The sequence below is a fragment of the Falco punctatus genome, assembly GCF_963210335.1.
Source record: "Falco punctatus genome assembly, chromosome: 4".
In the NCBI taxonomy this organism is placed as follows: domain Eukaryota; kingdom Metazoa; phylum Chordata; class Aves; order Falconiformes; family Falconidae; genus Falco; species Falco punctatus.
In genome coordinates, this window is record NC_137583.1 from 62,169,722 (window position 1) to 62,187,836 (window position 18,115).

The 18,115-nt window shown below is 39.3% G+C and overlaps 1 protein-coding gene across 7 annotated transcripts in view; it reads right to left on the reverse strand.

Moving 5' to 3' along the window:
- DIP2C (disco interacting protein 2 homolog C) overlaps positions 1–18,115 on the reverse strand; it is a 325,883-nt gene that overhangs the window by 75,147 nt on the left and 232,621 nt on the right. For all 7 annotated transcript variants that reach the window (XM_080385105.1, XM_080385104.1, XM_080385106.1 and 4 more), the window contains 7 exons: positions 9,547–9,670; positions 8,811–8,920; positions 7,366–7,468; positions 6,945–7,009; positions 5,019–5,112; positions 4,782–4,901; positions 3,845–3,959 (listed from right to left, as the gene is read on the reverse strand). In XM_080385105.1, coding sequence (XP_080241231.1) covers positions 3,845–3,959; positions 4,782–4,901; positions 5,019–5,112; positions 6,945–7,009; positions 7,366–7,468; positions 8,811–8,920; positions 9,547–9,670 — 731 coding nt within the window. The remainder of the gene's footprint in view (positions 1–3,844; positions 3,960–4,781; positions 4,902–5,018; positions 5,113–6,944; positions 7,010–7,365; positions 7,469–8,810; positions 8,921–9,546; positions 9,671–18,115) is intronic.

Genomic DNA, 18,115 nt, shown 5'->3' on the forward strand with positions numbered 1-18,115 from the left:
ACTTTACCATCTTTAATTTAGTGCACATAATTGAATTCTTCCCATTCTAATCTACCACGTGAAAATTAAAACAAATTACACCTTCATCAGTCATGGTCAAAATGTTGTGGATGCAGCCTCTTTGTAACGCCTCAGTTTGCTTAGATTCATTGCTGACACACTGTACAATTCCACAGCATCAGCACAAGCTGTCTGTCAAGTTGTTTCAATATAAAGCTGCCTGATATATCAGTGGATACAATTATACATATGTAGAGTGTGGCTTGAGCAAATGAATGTTGACGTATACAAGTTATTAAGTCAGGGGAATATGTCAGGGTTTTTCATGTCTGGGAAGATTCTTATACTGTCCTGCATTTTAAAATGCAAAGCTGGAAGCCAATGTGATGCTGATCTGAGTGTGGATAATGCATCCATGTAGAGCAGCCAGACTCCTGCTATTTTCAAGATGGATAAAACAGCCAATATTTAGTTCACGATTCTGCATTTTTCCTAAATACTCCATCATAACACAACTGCTTTTTAACAGATAATGTCCTTTTATACGACATTTCTCCTCTACTATGCTCAAAATACTCAATGGGCCTTAGCCAATCATGCTCACATAAAGCCTTGCAGTGATCAGCATTATAAATTTCAATTAATAGGTTTTGTGAGGCATATTTCTCAAGTGACGTTGTCAACAAAGAAAGATGTGGGCACACTTGAAAATGCATTAGAGCATAACAAATGGTGCTAGTAAACAAGCAGCTGTGATAAACAACATTCCCATTACACAAAAGGAACTTTCAGCGACATTATTGATCAACTCCTTCTCATCCTTGCTCCCCAAAACACACATTTTACTGCTCACAAGAAGAAAGGCTTCCTGCAGGCACACAGAGCTTCTCAAAAGCAACTAGGAGCAGAGGCCATCTAGACTTTTATCACATACACTGTCTGGTATTATTTATCACATCCAAAGATTGCTAAAAAGAAGAGCAGGTGTCACTTTGAAAGACACTGGCTGCATACGGGACAGGGGTGCCAGTGAGGGAAGCTGGAGGCAGGAGACCCGCTAGGGTCACACTGGAGAACTTGTCAACAGAGCTCCACTTGCTGTGGCTTGGGCTGAGGGAACAGCTTTGCCTGGGTTAGCAAGAAGCGCTGTGCAATGGAAGCAGGTGTGCAGAAGGAAGGAGTCGGTGCTGAGGGTGGGGGCTCCACAGGACACGCATTTCAGGGCTGCTATTTCAGAGTACTTCTGGTATCCTGGTACTCTGAAGTGGATCCTTGAATGAGACACCAGTTAACTGTGCTCAAGGCTCTTCTTGCAGGCAACTAGCTATGACATCGAAAGGGAATACAGTCAGGAGACCAGGATGCAGGAGAGAGGTAGGGAGCTAAGCACCTGGCAGCACCTATATATCCTCTTAGAAAGTACCCTGTCAGCAACCACCCTGCAATATATGGTATCTTATTTTGTCCTGTCCATGTTATCCACATGAAAACAACACTAAAACAACTATCTCTGCCAAGCAGGACAGGAATCACTTGGAAAGAAGATGAGATATAAATAATCCAGTTCCAATGTATTTATAATTTATTTTAAAGTTCACATTTTTTATTTACTTTACACGTTCAGTATTTCTAATACTGGATTTGGAATTCTGTAAGCCTGCTTGCTAGACAAAGATAAATCCTTTGGTTAAGGGAGAAGCAACTAAACAAAGGTGTAATTCTACCTACTTCATATACTAAGTAAATTTAGCTTAAACTACCAGACAAACCTACCCCTTTAGTTTCCTTAACCATGAAAGAGAGACAATGAGCATCTACTTCAACGCTGATTTTTCATAGTGAGTAGCTGCAGAGCATTTTGAGAACTTACTACTACCACTTACAGATACAATCTACTTCGCCACTATTTTCTGCCAGTTGTTTAAATGGGAAAAGACCTGTTCTTAAACTTCTGCATTCATTGAAACAAGTGGGTTCAGACTAATATGCAATGAACCAAAAGGGAATACCATAAAGAATTATTTGCATGACACAGTCACTTAAATATTAGGCTTCCTGATTCAGCTCTAAGGCTAAAGTACCCATTAGTCTATTACTGACTGTCTTTTTCTAAACTATAAGGGTATTTCAACTGAGAACTGGTTTTGTTACTTTTCCTTGTAGGAAGATCAGTAAAAATACACCATAGATTTTGAAAGAGTTGGAGCATTAACAGGGAGTTCTCTGGATCTGTGCTCTGCAGGGAGTCATTTTAATGCATACTTCAGCTGTAACTCTTTGGAACTTGTATGATAATTACTTTACTGTCAGTGGAGATGGCTTGAATAAAATGAAAAATACTAAAGCTCCCAAGTTCAGCTGGTATTATCCTACCATTAAACAGACTTCAAAAAAAGGAGATATGTGTTCAGTACCATACACTGTAGTGAGAACTGCTCTGTAATTACACAGTAAGGCACTGAAGATAAAAATGCTTTTTTTTTTAATTATTCACTATTTTATGGGCTAATTTTTAATTTTTTTTTAAATGCAAGCTCTCAACACTAGTTATTTTGAAAATGAATCTCTAGTGCTTCAGATGGCTATAGGCATAGACTTTAAATCTAGAAGGGACGTGCCAGCCATGGCATGTTGAGATACTGTGAGCTCTCCCACTACATAACCTGTGATCTGGGGCAGATTTTCCAGGGCTAGCAAGGAAAGCAAAACGCTCTCCTGTTAATCAGTGCTCAGTACAAGCAATGTCCACTGCTTTTCCACCTCCTCTCTGCACTTACAAGCAACAGCTCATTCCAAGAGAGCAAAGGTCTGCACAGCCTATGGCAGGGAAACCCACTGCAAGGGAAAAACAACATAGAAGGGAAAAAAAACAGTTGGTGGAGCTGAATGAAGGGCTCTGTGAGATCCTACAGAAAGACAACTAACCTGGACAGGGTAAGTCCCTGATGGATAGCTTTCAGATGTTTTAAGCTAATAATGAGATGGCTGAAAGTCAACCACACTCTTGGCCTCATGTCTTTCTTCCTGCGATGTTTTGTTGGAAAGCTAATTGAAAGTCTAGTTAACTTTCACTTGGACAGTGTATTATAAACTTTGTGGCAGAAAGTATTTTACTTAATGCTATTACAGTGCTTTATGCTTTTATACTGCCTGTTTTAACATGTGAAAATTATAAATGGCTGCCGAAATCCGAACTGAAAACCAAAGTGCCTACTGTTCAAGCTACAACTTTTGGAACACTCTGCTAAAACAGACAACAGTTATGCCATTTACTGTATGCCACAACTGTCATGACAGGTGACTGCTGCATACTGACATTCATGTACATAAGGCTTAATAGGTTTATCAGTTTTATTTCTAGTTACAAATCCCCTAGTCTTAAAGGGCATTTCCAGATGATTACTGAGAGTCTATGAATGGTTAAAAAGCTCAAGGCAGCCAAAACAAACCTGCAGAATGTCATCATTCTCATTAACCAGGCTATTTAAAGCATGATTTTCCCTGATAGCAATGCCACTTAAATTTCCACATTTTAATTAACTTTATACTTACAGTGGCATTTTTCCGCTCCTTTTTACAGAATTAGTTTTTGCATTTCAGTCCATTTAATTTAAAATTAGATAAAATGACAGAAATTGAAACTATATTATAAAGCACTCTGAAGTTAAATTATTACTCTACAAATTCTTCTTATATGTCTGCTTTGGACATAAACAAAATGAAAACGAAAATGTCATTCAGAAGTTAAGTATACAGATTCATACTTGAATAAATTTTTCATTTCTTTTTCAAATTACCACACATATTGTACAGTGGGCCTGTTTCCACTGGTGTAGCACAGTACCTTCGAATAGCCACAGTGAGAGCTTCTGGTGAACTAGCGCAGGGACAAATGACCTCCTGTCTTAGACCTTTACTTTGGAAGACGTTGAGAAATGCATCACAGGAAGAAATAGACCCTGGGGTAAAGAAAAAAAAATCAGAGGAGAAAAATAATCTGATTTCTGAAGTGATGCCATTCAAACTGCAAACTTACTATTGAATGTATAGGCTTTTCAGGAGAAAAAAATTACAAAGAACCATGTTCACTGGGAAAGAAGTCACAGCTGCTAGAACTATATGTATGCATATACAGTTCTGTATGCATGCATAGAATAAAGATTAATTTTTGAATCCTTTCACTTTGTTCATGTAGAAAAGCCATCACTGCTAGATCTACAATATGAATTCCATTACAGTTTTCTTTTTAGGATGAGGCAAATCAAAGATTGAATTTAGGAACTCAAAGCAAACTACTACAAACAAGCAGAACACCTATACATTGCTATCTTAAATAATACACAGAAATGGTTCTTGCTATTTATTGCCATGAAGTGTGGTGGCACTAGAGATGTGGTTCTCTAGAGTAGTGTAAGTATTCCCCTAAAATTCTCAGTTACTTCTGCAACTGAGCACCATCACTTAGAAAAAATGATCTGATCCTTTCTATAGCTTACGGTTATTTACTTCTGTCTTTATACATGACTGTCACGTTAAACAAAACTGGATTTACTGCAGCTTATGTTATGTGCAATATCAAGTTTGCATCAGGACCAACTAATGAAAAATCTGTTTTAAAAACTTCCCAAACTAATTCCTGTTTCCATAAATATCACATAGTTTGCAGCAGACAAACCCTATACTTTCTAAATGTTTTAGCTAACATGACCGAAGACTGAAACTTTAAATGCAAGACGGCAAACACTTCCCGTTCTCTACTGGACTACAGAAGCATAGCTTACATGGGTTTGCACCATCAGCCACTATGAGCATACGCAGTGAGGAAAGGTTGATGTCTCTCTGATCTCGATGCGCCACTAATGCCCAGTGCATGTCTCTGGATTTTACGCAGGCAACTTTTGCTGCAATAAGAATGGGTAGATTGCTAATACACCATATAAAAGCTATACAGCTGTATTATCAATTTGTACTTTTAATGTTGACTATCAAGCATGCTTTTGTATATTCTTGTTCCTTACCTTTGTATTGACAGACTTTTTGGATCCAGGACAGTGGATTCACTTTCATTAAGGAGTATGGAATACTTATAACATGCATCATGTTCATGACACTCTGAAATCAAATCAGATAAATGGGTTTTATACAACAATGACGGTAATTATTTATATTGTATTATGGGCAGGGGCATCGATGCAAATCACTCTATGACTGTTTTATCGTCAGTGCTGGCATTTATCTTTTTGTATCTAGCTACCCACATTAAGATGAAACAGATCCCCATTTTCTAATGCTTTAATTAAGGATTTAGACTAATCAGACCATAGCTTTGAAGTGGTACTGGGAAAAAAGAAACTGATTTTCTTTCTATTTATACTCCAGGTGATTCACTTTAAATAGAAGAAAAAAATACTGGATGATCGATGTCTGTATGTTTGCTATGTAGGCTAATATTATCCATATGCCTGCTAAACTTCAGTATATATGAAGACTCGTTACTCAAAAGGACAAGTAACAGCAACATATCTGTCTGAAGAAATCCCTCTCTATGAAGACTGAGAAAGTACTAAAGGTAGCAGGGCACAAATTATTCAAAAGAGAGTAGACAGAGAAATTGGAGTCATAAATTAAGCAGAGATCAACTTATTTTAACAGAAAATAAATGAAGGAGTTTTTAGTCCTTCTCCAGGTGGGCTAATTCCAGTGTTTTCAACAAGGCCTCAAAAAGTTGCAGGAAGTTTAGAAAAAGTAGTTGTGTGAAACTGATGACAGATCCAAAACCGATCTCCTAGTTTGAGGCAGTCAATTGCTTTAGTGATCTCTCAGTGTGACTATGGAACAAACAGCCTGTAAATGACCTGCTGCTTTACTTCTGTTACCATTTAGAAACATCTTCTGAGGGCATCACATCTCCACTCATAGCAGCTCAGGTTAAATACAGGATTTGTTTTAGAAAACCTAGGCTTAAGAAAGGTTAAGTGTCCCAGTCAATTAGTCATCTAAACACTGGTAGAAATGTAAAACATAGTTCTCCTTTCAGTCTGGCACAAGTGTAGGTATAGGAAAAGTATTTACAGGCAAGTCATGAAGAAAATGAAGTTCATATCAAGATTAATAGCAAAGGAAGGCACAGAAAACCTCCATTAGACACTTGCTTGCAACTTCAGTGATAAAGATGGTTTTTTAACACGAGCTACTTACAGGCATTAAGCCCAATAGATTGTTTCTGTTTCAGAAGTGTTATTACTGCCCTTTGATATTAAGAACAGTATTGCACTGCATGGGAAAAGTATATGGGATCCCTGTGAATAATAGCATGTAAGGCCTGTACATCCTGGGACCCCCAAACAACAGTAACCCTTCTAATCTTGATGTCTGTTCTTAAAATGATCAGGAAGTATTTTGTCAGTCACTGACTGCAGCAGCACCTTTAGAAGCAATTCTTAAAAATAGGTCAGTTGCCTCCCATGTCAATCGAGGAAGACATTCAAACAGCAAAGAGACAATTTATGCAATTTCAAGTATCAGAAATGCTTTAATGTTAGCAAAATCATCTGTTGGTGAGAGTTTTGACAGAGGAGCTAGTCAGTGGCGATATAGCAATGCCATTGGATCATATGCTTACAGAGGCAAGTACTGATTTAATTCATTCCTACTATAAAGACTGATCTCAAAGTCACGCATCAGTAAGATCAGAATAACTTGGTAAGAATGGGGCCAGAGTACTTGACATGATGCATTAAACCACAGTGGCATCTTTACCATGCTCATTATGGGTAAGCACACTAGCAGAAGATCATGGGTTTAAGTCACATATTTTTTGCTTTCAAAGCAGAAAAATTTGTACTAGAAGAAACTATAGGACATTCCAGTTTCTGACAGTAATAAGCATATTAGGTTAGTTTATTTTCAAATACTCACACAAAATAAAAAAAAAACATACTTACTGTAAGAATCCCATGCCATAAACCAACATCCTTCTTGAAATCTAATACATTCACAATTGTTTCAGCTGTCCAACAAAAACAAAAATGAGTTTATTTTTTAGAACATGGCACTGATCCAAGGCAAACCCGCTCAAAGGAAGAAAGCTTCAGTATAACATGACTGATGACCTCAAAGCTTAACTTTCATAGTAAGTCCCCATTGCAGGATTTCTATTGGCTAGGACATTATTTGTACCTCTCACAAAGATATTCTAAATGTATACATATTTTCCAAAACCAATGGAAAAAAAAACCCCAGGTTGTTAAATCTAGAAGCCTTTGACACAGATCTATGTAAAACATAAGACAGAAGCCTGATGAGAAACAAATTACAATTCATTCTTGATCTTAACGATAAAGCAAAGGAAGTGTACTTCCATACCTTCTGTGTATCCACATGCCTGGGTCAGAGCTTGGCAGTGCGTCAGCAGTGCAATCCTTGTCACGGTCACCCCAAGCACACTTCCATCTTTACATGTTTTGTACTAAAAAGAAATAAGCATGGAAAGTCAATGTGCAATAGTTGCCCTATTTCCATTATTTAATAGCTGCATTTGAAGCTTTTCCCAAGTAGGTGAATGATGGACACATTTAATGACTATTTTGAGAGGGCAGCAGTATTGAGGAGTTTGGGAGGCTTTTTTTTTTTTTGTTAAAAGACACTTTTTTCATATAGGCTCTTTTTGACTGAGGCTTCCCAGGCTTGATAACAGAAATCCGTCTGCTGTTTGAACACAGCATTACGGAAAAATAATTCTATCAATTCTGATCACATTAATAACTAAAGGACTGGTTAGATTTAGCAGAGAAAAGCCTACTTTGGTCTGCTCAGTGTTCACATTACATTTTATAGGCCAGCTCATAAACCCGAGCTGCTTCTGCCTTCTGTGTCTTATAAGGCATGGGATAAGAGCTGACCGCAGAATCCTTGCTGGGCGCTGTTATAATAATCTATATGTACACAGTCTGAAAGACACCAGTTCTTTGATCAGAAGAATATGAAAGAGTCATGAGAAAGCAGCATAAAAAAGAGACGGGAGATCATTGCTGATGATTGCAGTAATTTCTGCAACTTTATGCAAGAGTCTGAAAACTATCAGTGGCAATTAAAGTAATTTAAACATTTATCTTTTCCATGATGAAGATAATCAGCAAGATTGAGAATGGAGGCATCTCTACTTCTCTAGCCCAGTGTTCTGACTGCACACAGATAGGAAAAACCTTTGCTCCATTCACTTGAACTTATTCCCTTCGCATAATCATTTAAATTCAATACAATCACTGAATTCAAGGCATTTGAGTCAGTGCAGAAATGGAAAAAAAGAATGGAAAAAAATGAAAGAGAAAAATTAAACTTAACAGCATTGCTAATTTCCGCTTCCTGATGCTGGTCTTTTGGGGGGAGTGTGACTCACAAAGCAGTAAGTGACAGGCAAGCATTTGAACAAGAAGTTCCTTCTCTTTCAAAGGGTCTGAAGGTTGTGATAAGAGAACTGAAGCTTCACTGTGAAACTTGCTGCCTATCCATCTCAAGGCTAGTGGGCAAGCCTACAGTGTGGATGAGATTGAGGTTGGTCAAGGCAAGTTTCATATAAAACTGTGGCAGCCACATAGATGACGTAAACCCATCTATGTTAAAAAACTCCAAAATATACTTGAATATTTCACTAACTTTTCTGAAATCAAAATCCAGTATAATTTATTAGAAAGTATTACTTATTAACAGGCTAAACCAGGATGTTCTTTGCTTCTGTGACTAGTGAATGAATAATGATGCTTACCTAATACAGAAGTGCCGTATGCAATGATGCATCTTTATTAACTCACCTCAATGTAAGCTGTGTCATTGTTTGCATCCTTGATGTGTGGGAACCAGTCACGAGGCGGTTTGGAGAGGTGTTTAGACTCTGTGACAAACCACAGCAGCTTTGGCCAGCCTGAGGTACAAAGAAAAATCAGCTTTGGTCAAGTTTCTGCCATGTAAGACAAGACAAACCCCTTCTCTGACAGAGGTTTTTTCCCAAATGCCTGTGTCACCATTACCTAAACATTGTTTCTTTTAAACCTCAGTGTAACATGGGAAAGAAGATTTTCCAGAACTGCTTTCTTAACGCAGGTATCGTGGCCTTCTTAGACAATCCCTGAAGAAACGGCTGGGCAGTTTAAGCTGTTATTTGACCCAATTTTTTACCACTCTGTCAGAGGTTACTGCCCCTACCACTTAGCTATAGGACTGAAATGTACAAACACTTCTCATCTACTGCGGTCCTAAGCCTGCTGGTCTCATTTTGCTTGTGGCCACAGATGACACCGGCAGCGCAGCAAAGCCAGCAGAGAACCAGAGCTGGAGTGCCGGTTCCGCTCGGCAGCCATGAGGCGGGAGCAGCCATCTCAGCCAGCCAGTGACACACAGCAAGGGCAACCGCGTCCCAGCGGCCTGCCTGCTCCCCCGGCCAGGGCTTCACCACAGGCCTGGTCCTTGCCCACCACAACTAAATAAGTGCAATGGCTGTTACTGTAGTAAATAAGCTGTGATATCCACGATAAGCAAGGGTTATCTTACCTTTAAACTGTGGGATCTCCCCTGTGGGGCTTTTAGGCAGTCCTTTATGGCATGCATCGCTAGTCAAGGCCACAGTAACTCCGCAGCTTCCAAGCAAAAAGCCTATTTGTTGACTTCCTGCATCCTAAGGGATGACAAAATAAAAGCAATGCACAGAATTGATTAGAGGCGATCACAGGCTGAGAACATTATTGTCCTTTGGAACATTATCTTGAGAGGAAAACAGTCTCTCTCCTTTAAGCAACTTAGCTCACTAGCAAAACTCATTCGTACATCGACAAAGGAATTCCACAACCTAGATATCCTCTTGTTTGTAACAACATAAATCATGAAGAGAACTGAAGCCATTGGATGGCACCTGCTCTCATGTATCTTCAGGAACGCCAAGAAGTGGCTGGCAGGAATGGCTGATAGGCCACCATCTTGTGCCACCCAGAGGGACCCCTGAAGAAATGGGCTGACAGGAATCTCACAAAGTTCAGCAAAGGCAAATGGATAGTCCTGCACCTGGGGGGGCACAACCCCCTGCACCAGCACGGGCCAGGGGCTGCCTGGCTGAAAGGAGCTTTGTACTAAAGGCCCTGGGGGTCCTGGTGGGCACCAAGTTGAATGTGAGCCAGCAGTGTGCCCTTGTGCAAAAAAGGCAAATGGCATTCTGGGCTGTGTTAGCCAAAGTATTGCCAGCGGGTTGAGGGAGGTGATCCTGTCCCTCTACTCAGCACTAGTGAGGCACATCTCATGTGCTGGGTCCAGTTCTGGGCTTCCGAGTACAAGACATGGAGCTACTGGCCCATGTAGTGATAAGCAAAAGACCACTATGATAATTAAGGGACTGAAGCATCTCTCCTATAATGAAAGACTGAGAGAGTTGGGACTGCTCAGCCTCAAGGACAGGAGGCTTAGGGGGGAGCTCTTCAGTGTGTACAAACATCTGAAGGGAGGGTATAAAGAAGACCGAGCCAGGCTTGGTGACCTGGTGACAGGACCAGAGGCAGTGGGCACAAACCGAAACAGAGGAGGTTCCCTCTGAACATCAGGAAACACTTTTTTACTGTGAGGGTGACTGGCTGTAGTTGCCCAGAGAGGTTGTGGAGTCTCCAGCCTTGGAGATACTCAAAAGCCACCTGGACACAGTCCTCGACAACCTGCTCTATACAGCCCTGTTTGACCATGGGCACTGGACCAGGCAACCTTGAGAGGTCTCCACCAACCTCAACCATTCTGTTACTCTGTGACAATTCTAGGAAAAAATATGGGTTAGAGGTGCTTCCACCCAGAAAAAGCTTTCAACCCTTAAGATGTTATGATGGGCACACAGTGGTGACAGTATGACTATTTATGCTGATCTAACCTGATTTGTCAATAACCATTTCATTGAGTAGTTACAGACACATTTCAGGAGCACTACAGATAGTGAAGTGCCCATTAGAGAAAGCACATTACATTTTACTTTCATCAGGGGGATATAGGCAGTGAGGCTAAAAAGTCATGTAATGATTTTCAAGTCCAGGCCATAGCTGTTCTTTAAGAGATGCTGTGCTTCTACAGCATTATGTCTGCTTTATGTATAGTGCCTTGTCATGATTCTTTCATGAACTTTACATCTCTTCACTAGGCTCTTCGAAAGAGCAAAGCCCTAAATGCAAATGCACATAAAAGTATTAACCCATTCTTCACAGAATGATTCTACAGAAAATAGCCTTCACAGTCTTTAAAAATCAAATTAAAAGGTCTCTCAAATCAACCATAAAGCACACTTAACCATGGAAGCAACCAGAAATATAGAACAGTTGCCTTAATCTATTGATTTATTCAAAGCAAAAGCCTGAGAAAGAAAGCCCCAAAGCCTGACTAATTTTTGGTGTAATTTTTATGTAGTCAAACAAAGCCATCGAAAATGGGGAAGCAATGAGATCAGAGGGAAACCAAAAGTTTACTTGTTTTCCATACCACCTCAAAATATGTACATTACACCAATTTTAGAACTTAGCTGACCAAACAATGTGGGACAATAAACTGATCTGTCAAAACTATGCTATATAACTCCTTCCATCCAGAATCACTGCATTTGGTTTTGCTTACCATAGCCAGAATACATATAAAACCAGGAAGAATTTACAAGGTACTTTCCCAGGAAGGATTTTTAAAGTTAAGCTTGAGCATAATTTTTTTCCAATTAAAAAAACAGACAAGGAGAATACCCTTTGAACAAATGAGAATAATATTGGTGTATCCATGAACAACATTTTGGGGAGTGTGTGGCCAACTTCACTGTACCTGCACCATGGAAGCTCCCAGGGCAAAAAGGGCTTTATCAAACATTACTGTACTCACTGACTCTTAACCAGTTAAGTGTTAACTGGTCCATATCTATGTCGTCAAACCCCTGGGACAAGTAGTTAGTCAGATCAGATCCTGGTTCCACATTAGGATGAGATCTGGCATCTCCGCTCTTGGAGCCTGCTCAGTGGAAAGAAATGGGGGTGCCTGAACAGTGCAGGACAGATGGTTCTCCTTGGAAGACCCCCAGCAGGAATGGGAGGAAGGTGAGGGCTGGAGTGCTCCGTGGAGAACATCACTCCTTGGACAAGACATAGGCTCTGAGACCTGCTACTCTATCATAAAAGCAGACCACCACTTTTGTAAAATACCAGATCCATACTACATTACCCACAATTTGCCACTAAATTCAATCTAAACATTGGGTTGCCAATGTATGTATATGTATGGATTTCTAACTACCAATTTAAAAACATTTGCATATAAATTTCATAAATGAATGCAGCAACCGCATCACCCTCAATTTTAAATTAAAATTAAAATGCTGTTGTAACTATGACCTAGAGAAGACTGCCAGCAAACTGTTTCACCACTGTACCAAGAAAATGTAAATTCTCAAGCAAACAAAATCCATTTAATGCAGGACTTTGTAAGCAGAAACTAACCTAAAAAATTCCATTAAGAAATCTAACATGCATAAACCAGTAGAAAGTGTGGAACTTAGAGCATCAGTGTATCACAGCCCTGGAGGGTGCATGAGTTAAGAAATGATCTGTCAAGCTCTTCTCATAGCAAAACAAAATAACAGGAAAAGGAAACTTGTATTAACAGTTTGAGTTTTTAGATAACACAAGAAAAAATAACTATGCTTCCATTTAGTGCCATATCAGCCAGTTTAGAGCATGTCCACATAAGTATTATTCACTCATTTGTAGTAGTTCACACACAAGCAGAGGGAATCATGTAGAGATTACTTAATACAATCTATTTGCATGTCATTTTCTAAAAAAAGACTGCTTCACATCAGGACAACCCCATCTCAAATAACATTAAAATCTTCACCTCATTCTTTCCTGTAGAGTTAATTCCTTATTTGAAAGGACAACATGGCTGAACAATTACACGATGCAATACTACCACAGGAGGCTGGAAGAATTTCATCATGCATGGGCAATATCCAGTGTGTTTTACAGACTTTCAGATCCTGCACCATGCCTTTGTGTCCACACTAAATCCTGCCTTGCAAGAAAAAAGCGAATCAAGACACTGAAATACAAGTACTGCGATATAGACACTGTCATCAATGGCCACAGGAGCTCCAGCTGAGGATCTTACAGTATGAACACAATGAAGCTTTCTGGCAGTCTGCTAAGCTATGTCCATCATCCCCACTTTCAGTCCCAGTCTTGCACTTCCTAAACAGTTATCACCTCCTTTTGCCTGCTTCTGGTGGCTTTATCCTGACTAGAAGCAAAAAGTACTGCAGAGAACAGAGACATGAAAAAGGGGTCAATACCCCATGCCCCATGCAGGTGCCCCTGTGATACCTGCTGCCCCTCAGAAGCAATTGTTTCTAACTACCAAAGAGGTGGATGGACAAGCAGAAGGTGGAAGGAAGATCTGAAACCATCTCAAGCTGAGCACCTCATACATCCCACAGACACACCACAACATCACATACACATTCAACAGCACTTCGCAGTTCCTCATACCTCAGCATGACAGCCTCGCAGCAGTGAGGGCCTTGGGTAAAACTTCTAGTTTGAAAAATGAAGTTTGAGTTGAAAGTGCAGTCACTTGCATGAAGCAGTCAAAGCCTCCATGTGGGCCAGGAAAAAGACTACTGACTTTAAAGGCATTGATTATTTCGGATCTCAGAGACAAGCTATCGGCATCCCTTTTGAGTAATGTAAAATTAATGTCTGCAATGCTGAAAACTGCTTTGTAAGTAGAAAAAAAAAAACAAACCCCAAGATATCTACTGCTGAAAAAAAAAAAAATAATCCTCCCCACTTAAATAAAATCACTATCCTGCCTGTAAATGGAATAGATTTTCAGGGGACACTGTTTTGTCAGCAGTGTTACCTGCCATTTTGGTAATTTATGTTAATCTGCTACTCCGGCAACCCCCTACTTGCCACGAAGACTTTATTTTGCTACATTTTGGTGAGGTAGAAAAAACCTCTGGGAGACAGTGGAGACCAGGTGAAACAACCAGTGCAGTCCCAAGTGCAGATGGGGACAGGCTTGCCGGCAATGCTCATTGTCAAATTCTCCACAAGTCACAGTTTGAAATGACACGTAATGCACGTGGAAGGCAAAAGATAGAGATGAGGTACTGTAGCATGAGGTTTGAGACCAATTGCTGACTTTGGAACTATCATTTTACATTTCTTGAAGGCACAGCACTTGCTGAGGTACGAAAAATGAGGTCTGCATAGCTTTAGACTATGTCTGCACACACCTAGAGAGATCAATCTTTCGGGTGAAGCCAGTCGGAAATCCTCTCTGCTGTAGGTAGCCATTCAAGGTTCTCTAAAGACTTTTATTAAAGGTTCCCTAAAGGTTTTCACCAGTACCTAGAGGCAAATTGTCTTCTTCCCGCTGCAGAGAGTGATAATTCATTGTCAGGACAAAAAAAATCCCACGTGGGGTTGCATTTCAGCATGCTGTTAATGTCATTTCTATAATGCTTTGTGAGAGTATCCGTGTGAAAGGAAAACAATTATGTTTCTTTCTCTGTGAGTGAGAGTGCATGTCCTTATCTAATATGGAAGGAAGGAAGAGACAGCCTGTGCAAAGGTTGGCCTGATAAAGGTTACTCCTGTCCACCTGCAAATCCTAGACTGCTTTCAAAAGGAGAATTATGTGGCAAAGCATTGCAGACTGAACTAATCTTGTTTTCTGTTATGATGCTTATTTGAGCTCCACCTGCCCTTACTCTAAGAAAAAATTGCTGGTAAAGAACAAACAGGGCAACCATCCAATATAAAGGCCAAGCATTACCAGTTCTGAACGGAAAGTGAAAAGGCATCAAGGAAACCCTCTATTTTGAAAACACAAATATCAAAGATCTTAATAAAAATTAAAAGGTAAAGCAGATGCAATCTTCATAACCAGCTTTAAGATGTTGAGCTCTGTTCTCACACAGAGCTTTGATATCTGGCTGCAATTTGCACGTAAAATCTGCAACTACGAGCAGTCTTAATGTCCAAAAGTTTTAATGAAAGCAAGACAATGGTTACTTTTGGCAGGGGACACTGCACGAAATGTGATATGCTGTCTAGGAAACTATCATTTTCTAAACTTGAAAACATAAAAAGAAAACATACACTTTAAAGGACCTGAGATATACTGTGGCCAACTGAGCAAAGACCTTTGCTCAGTGCCCAGCTGCTGAAGTGCATGAAGAGGGAAGGATGGGCACCGGGCTTACAGAGGTCCAGTGGTGTGCAACAGCGGCTCATGTGGGGCTGAAGGAACTTGTATTCTTTGGATGGACTTAAGACTATGTCACCAAAAAGAAAATTCCTAACATTTTACACATAATTTAAATCCAGTGGAGAAAGAGATGCATTGCCAAAAGATGTCCAAAAGGATGCAGAGCTCCAGTGTTTCTGGCACACTACAGCCCAACAATGACTAAAGCTGACAGAAAACAAAGCTCATGTTATCTCAGGTCCTGAAACACTAGGAAAGGCATCAAGGTGTATGTCATTTGGGATACAATTCTGCCTTCAAATGGAAGGCAAGGCTGGGACAATTTCACTGTCTTTAAAGAGATACATCTCTCTGGCTACTGTTAAAGCTTTAATAACCTAACTTCTCAGGATTTCATAAAAAGAGCTTCTGCAAAAGCTGTACTTTTTACCCTGTATGAAGCATCCTTTAAAATACCCCAAGTGTCCTGGAGCGGGTATCTCCAGATTTCCTATTACAATACACAGGCACATTCCTCCAATCACACCGTCAGAGCCAGCGTATGGAATAGCACAGAAATGCCTGCTGGAAGCACACACAGCATTAAATCTAACAGGCTACAGGCTAGGAAATAGTGTTTTGATTGAGAAATAGATTTTTACATACTTTCATGTCATACTCTGATACAAATCCTCACTGCCTATGATAAGGAGGCCAAAAAGATCTATGTGGGATTGCTTTGTTCATGTTCACAGCATGTGATTATGCATAACTATGATAATGCTTTGCGGACAAAAATGTTATTTTAAGATTAAAACTGATTAGCTCCCCTGACTGTATCAGAGCATAATAATAATAATTTCCATGGCGCCCATCAAATGGAATAAAACATTAACCCCCCCAAAATCTAAAGAAATAAAATAAAAAAACCCGTATTTTTCAATCTTTTTTGTAAGAGAAATAACAAATCACTATTTGAGCTAGAACTTGACATGTTGAAAATCCCTTATTATCTATTTTGATGGCACGTTCTATGATATACAGTTTGAAATTCCCATCACATCACACAAACAATGACACGATTTGTAATATTCCAACTTTAGACAAGGTTAACAAAAGTGGCAGCTCCAAAGGAAGAGAAGTTGTATAGAACATAGTATTTGCTAATGTTTGGGAAACATAAAATATTTGGAGAGAAAGACACTATTCTGAAGGAATTTAGTCCATAATCCAAGGGATGAGGATTAGTTATAAAAATTGTGTGGAGTGTTCATGATATAGGCATTTCAGTGCTATTAATGCAAGGAAAGAGGAAGAAATTAAAACATGCTATTTGTTCTATTGCCACAATGACCATGGAACCCCTGACTGCTGCTTCGAGAATTAAAAGGTAGTTCTGATGTACTTCAGAAAAAGCCTGGGATTTCAGTTTTTAATTTTAAATCTGATTTCCAAAGTCTAAAGAGCCAAAAAAATGCTGATGTGAATGCCAGCTCCCAGGACTTTGCTGAACATTAGGAGACATTCTAGGAATAAAACTAAACTGGAGAAGGCTGCGTGGTTGCTGGGTATTCAGGCAATCCATCCTAGATGCTACATCAGACAGGTCTCCTGAAGTCCTTGGGGGAAGTACAATTAATTCTAGGTATTCTGTCAACACAAAGGTGGGATATAGAAGGTAAGAGTTAGGAGAGATGGATCCTCATCTAATAATGAACCAGAAAAAAACCCCTGCCAGAACCTTAAAAAAAATAACAGTCATGCTATGAAGAAAAGGGAATGCACCCAAAATCTATGGGCTGGTAAAGCAAAAGCCTTTACTTCCACATCGATAGAGATGTCTGCATAGCAGTATATAAGCCAAAAGGTTATCTGGCTGCAAAGGTTACTGCTCAGTTTTAAGCTGGCACACAAAATCTGCACAGAGCCATGAAAAACTCTTCTTTATGAAAATGCAGAACAGTATTAAAGCTGCTAATGCAAAGTTTTAATATTAAAAATGTGTTCATAATATAACTCCCTAAAATAGCTCATCCTGTACCAGCTTATTATTCTGTAAGTCTGTATTAGCCTATAATATAATTGATGGTCTATTTGTTAGTTCACATCTCTGTCTTCCAAAAAGCAAACCAAAAAATGTCCAGTGCCAGGACATACTGAAGCATGTAGAAAAGAGCACAAATAATGGGAAAGCATAAAAGAACAGTCTAGGCCATTGTGTGATGTCACAAATGACAACTTCCCACGGATGCCAGAAGCAATTCGCTGGCATTTGACCAAACAGAGGTATTCCTTCTGGGACTAGTCAGAACACAATTTTCATCTCATTGTTTCCACTCCAGATCCCATTCCATATAAACAAATGCAAAAATATTTGCAATAGTATATGCTGTGAGATTGCATAGTTTTATTTATAGATCATGTTGCTTTTTTAATTATACCACTGACATTTCTGTTATTGTTTTATTAATTTGATATTTAAACATTACAGAATGAACTTGGCAATAGTTAATCAGTCTAAGTCTATAGATATTCCTTTATATAAATATATACATATGTATGTGGAAGTGTGTATTTATATATCCATATATACACACATATTTTAAAAAAAACCAACACCCACCCAGGAGTTTCAACCAAATTAGGGTAAGTTATTAATTTGACATAGAGTGTTTACTTGAACAGCTGGATTTTATAGTTTACTGGATGGATGTGGTATCAGATGTTCCAAAATAAATCAAATTTACACTCATCCATGTACTTTAAAATGTCATTAAACCTTGAAAAATAGTAACAGGGAAAGACGTATTAGATTTTTTATCCCTCAGAGCCGTGTTGCTTCTTTTTTTTCACAGATTGAACACAGACC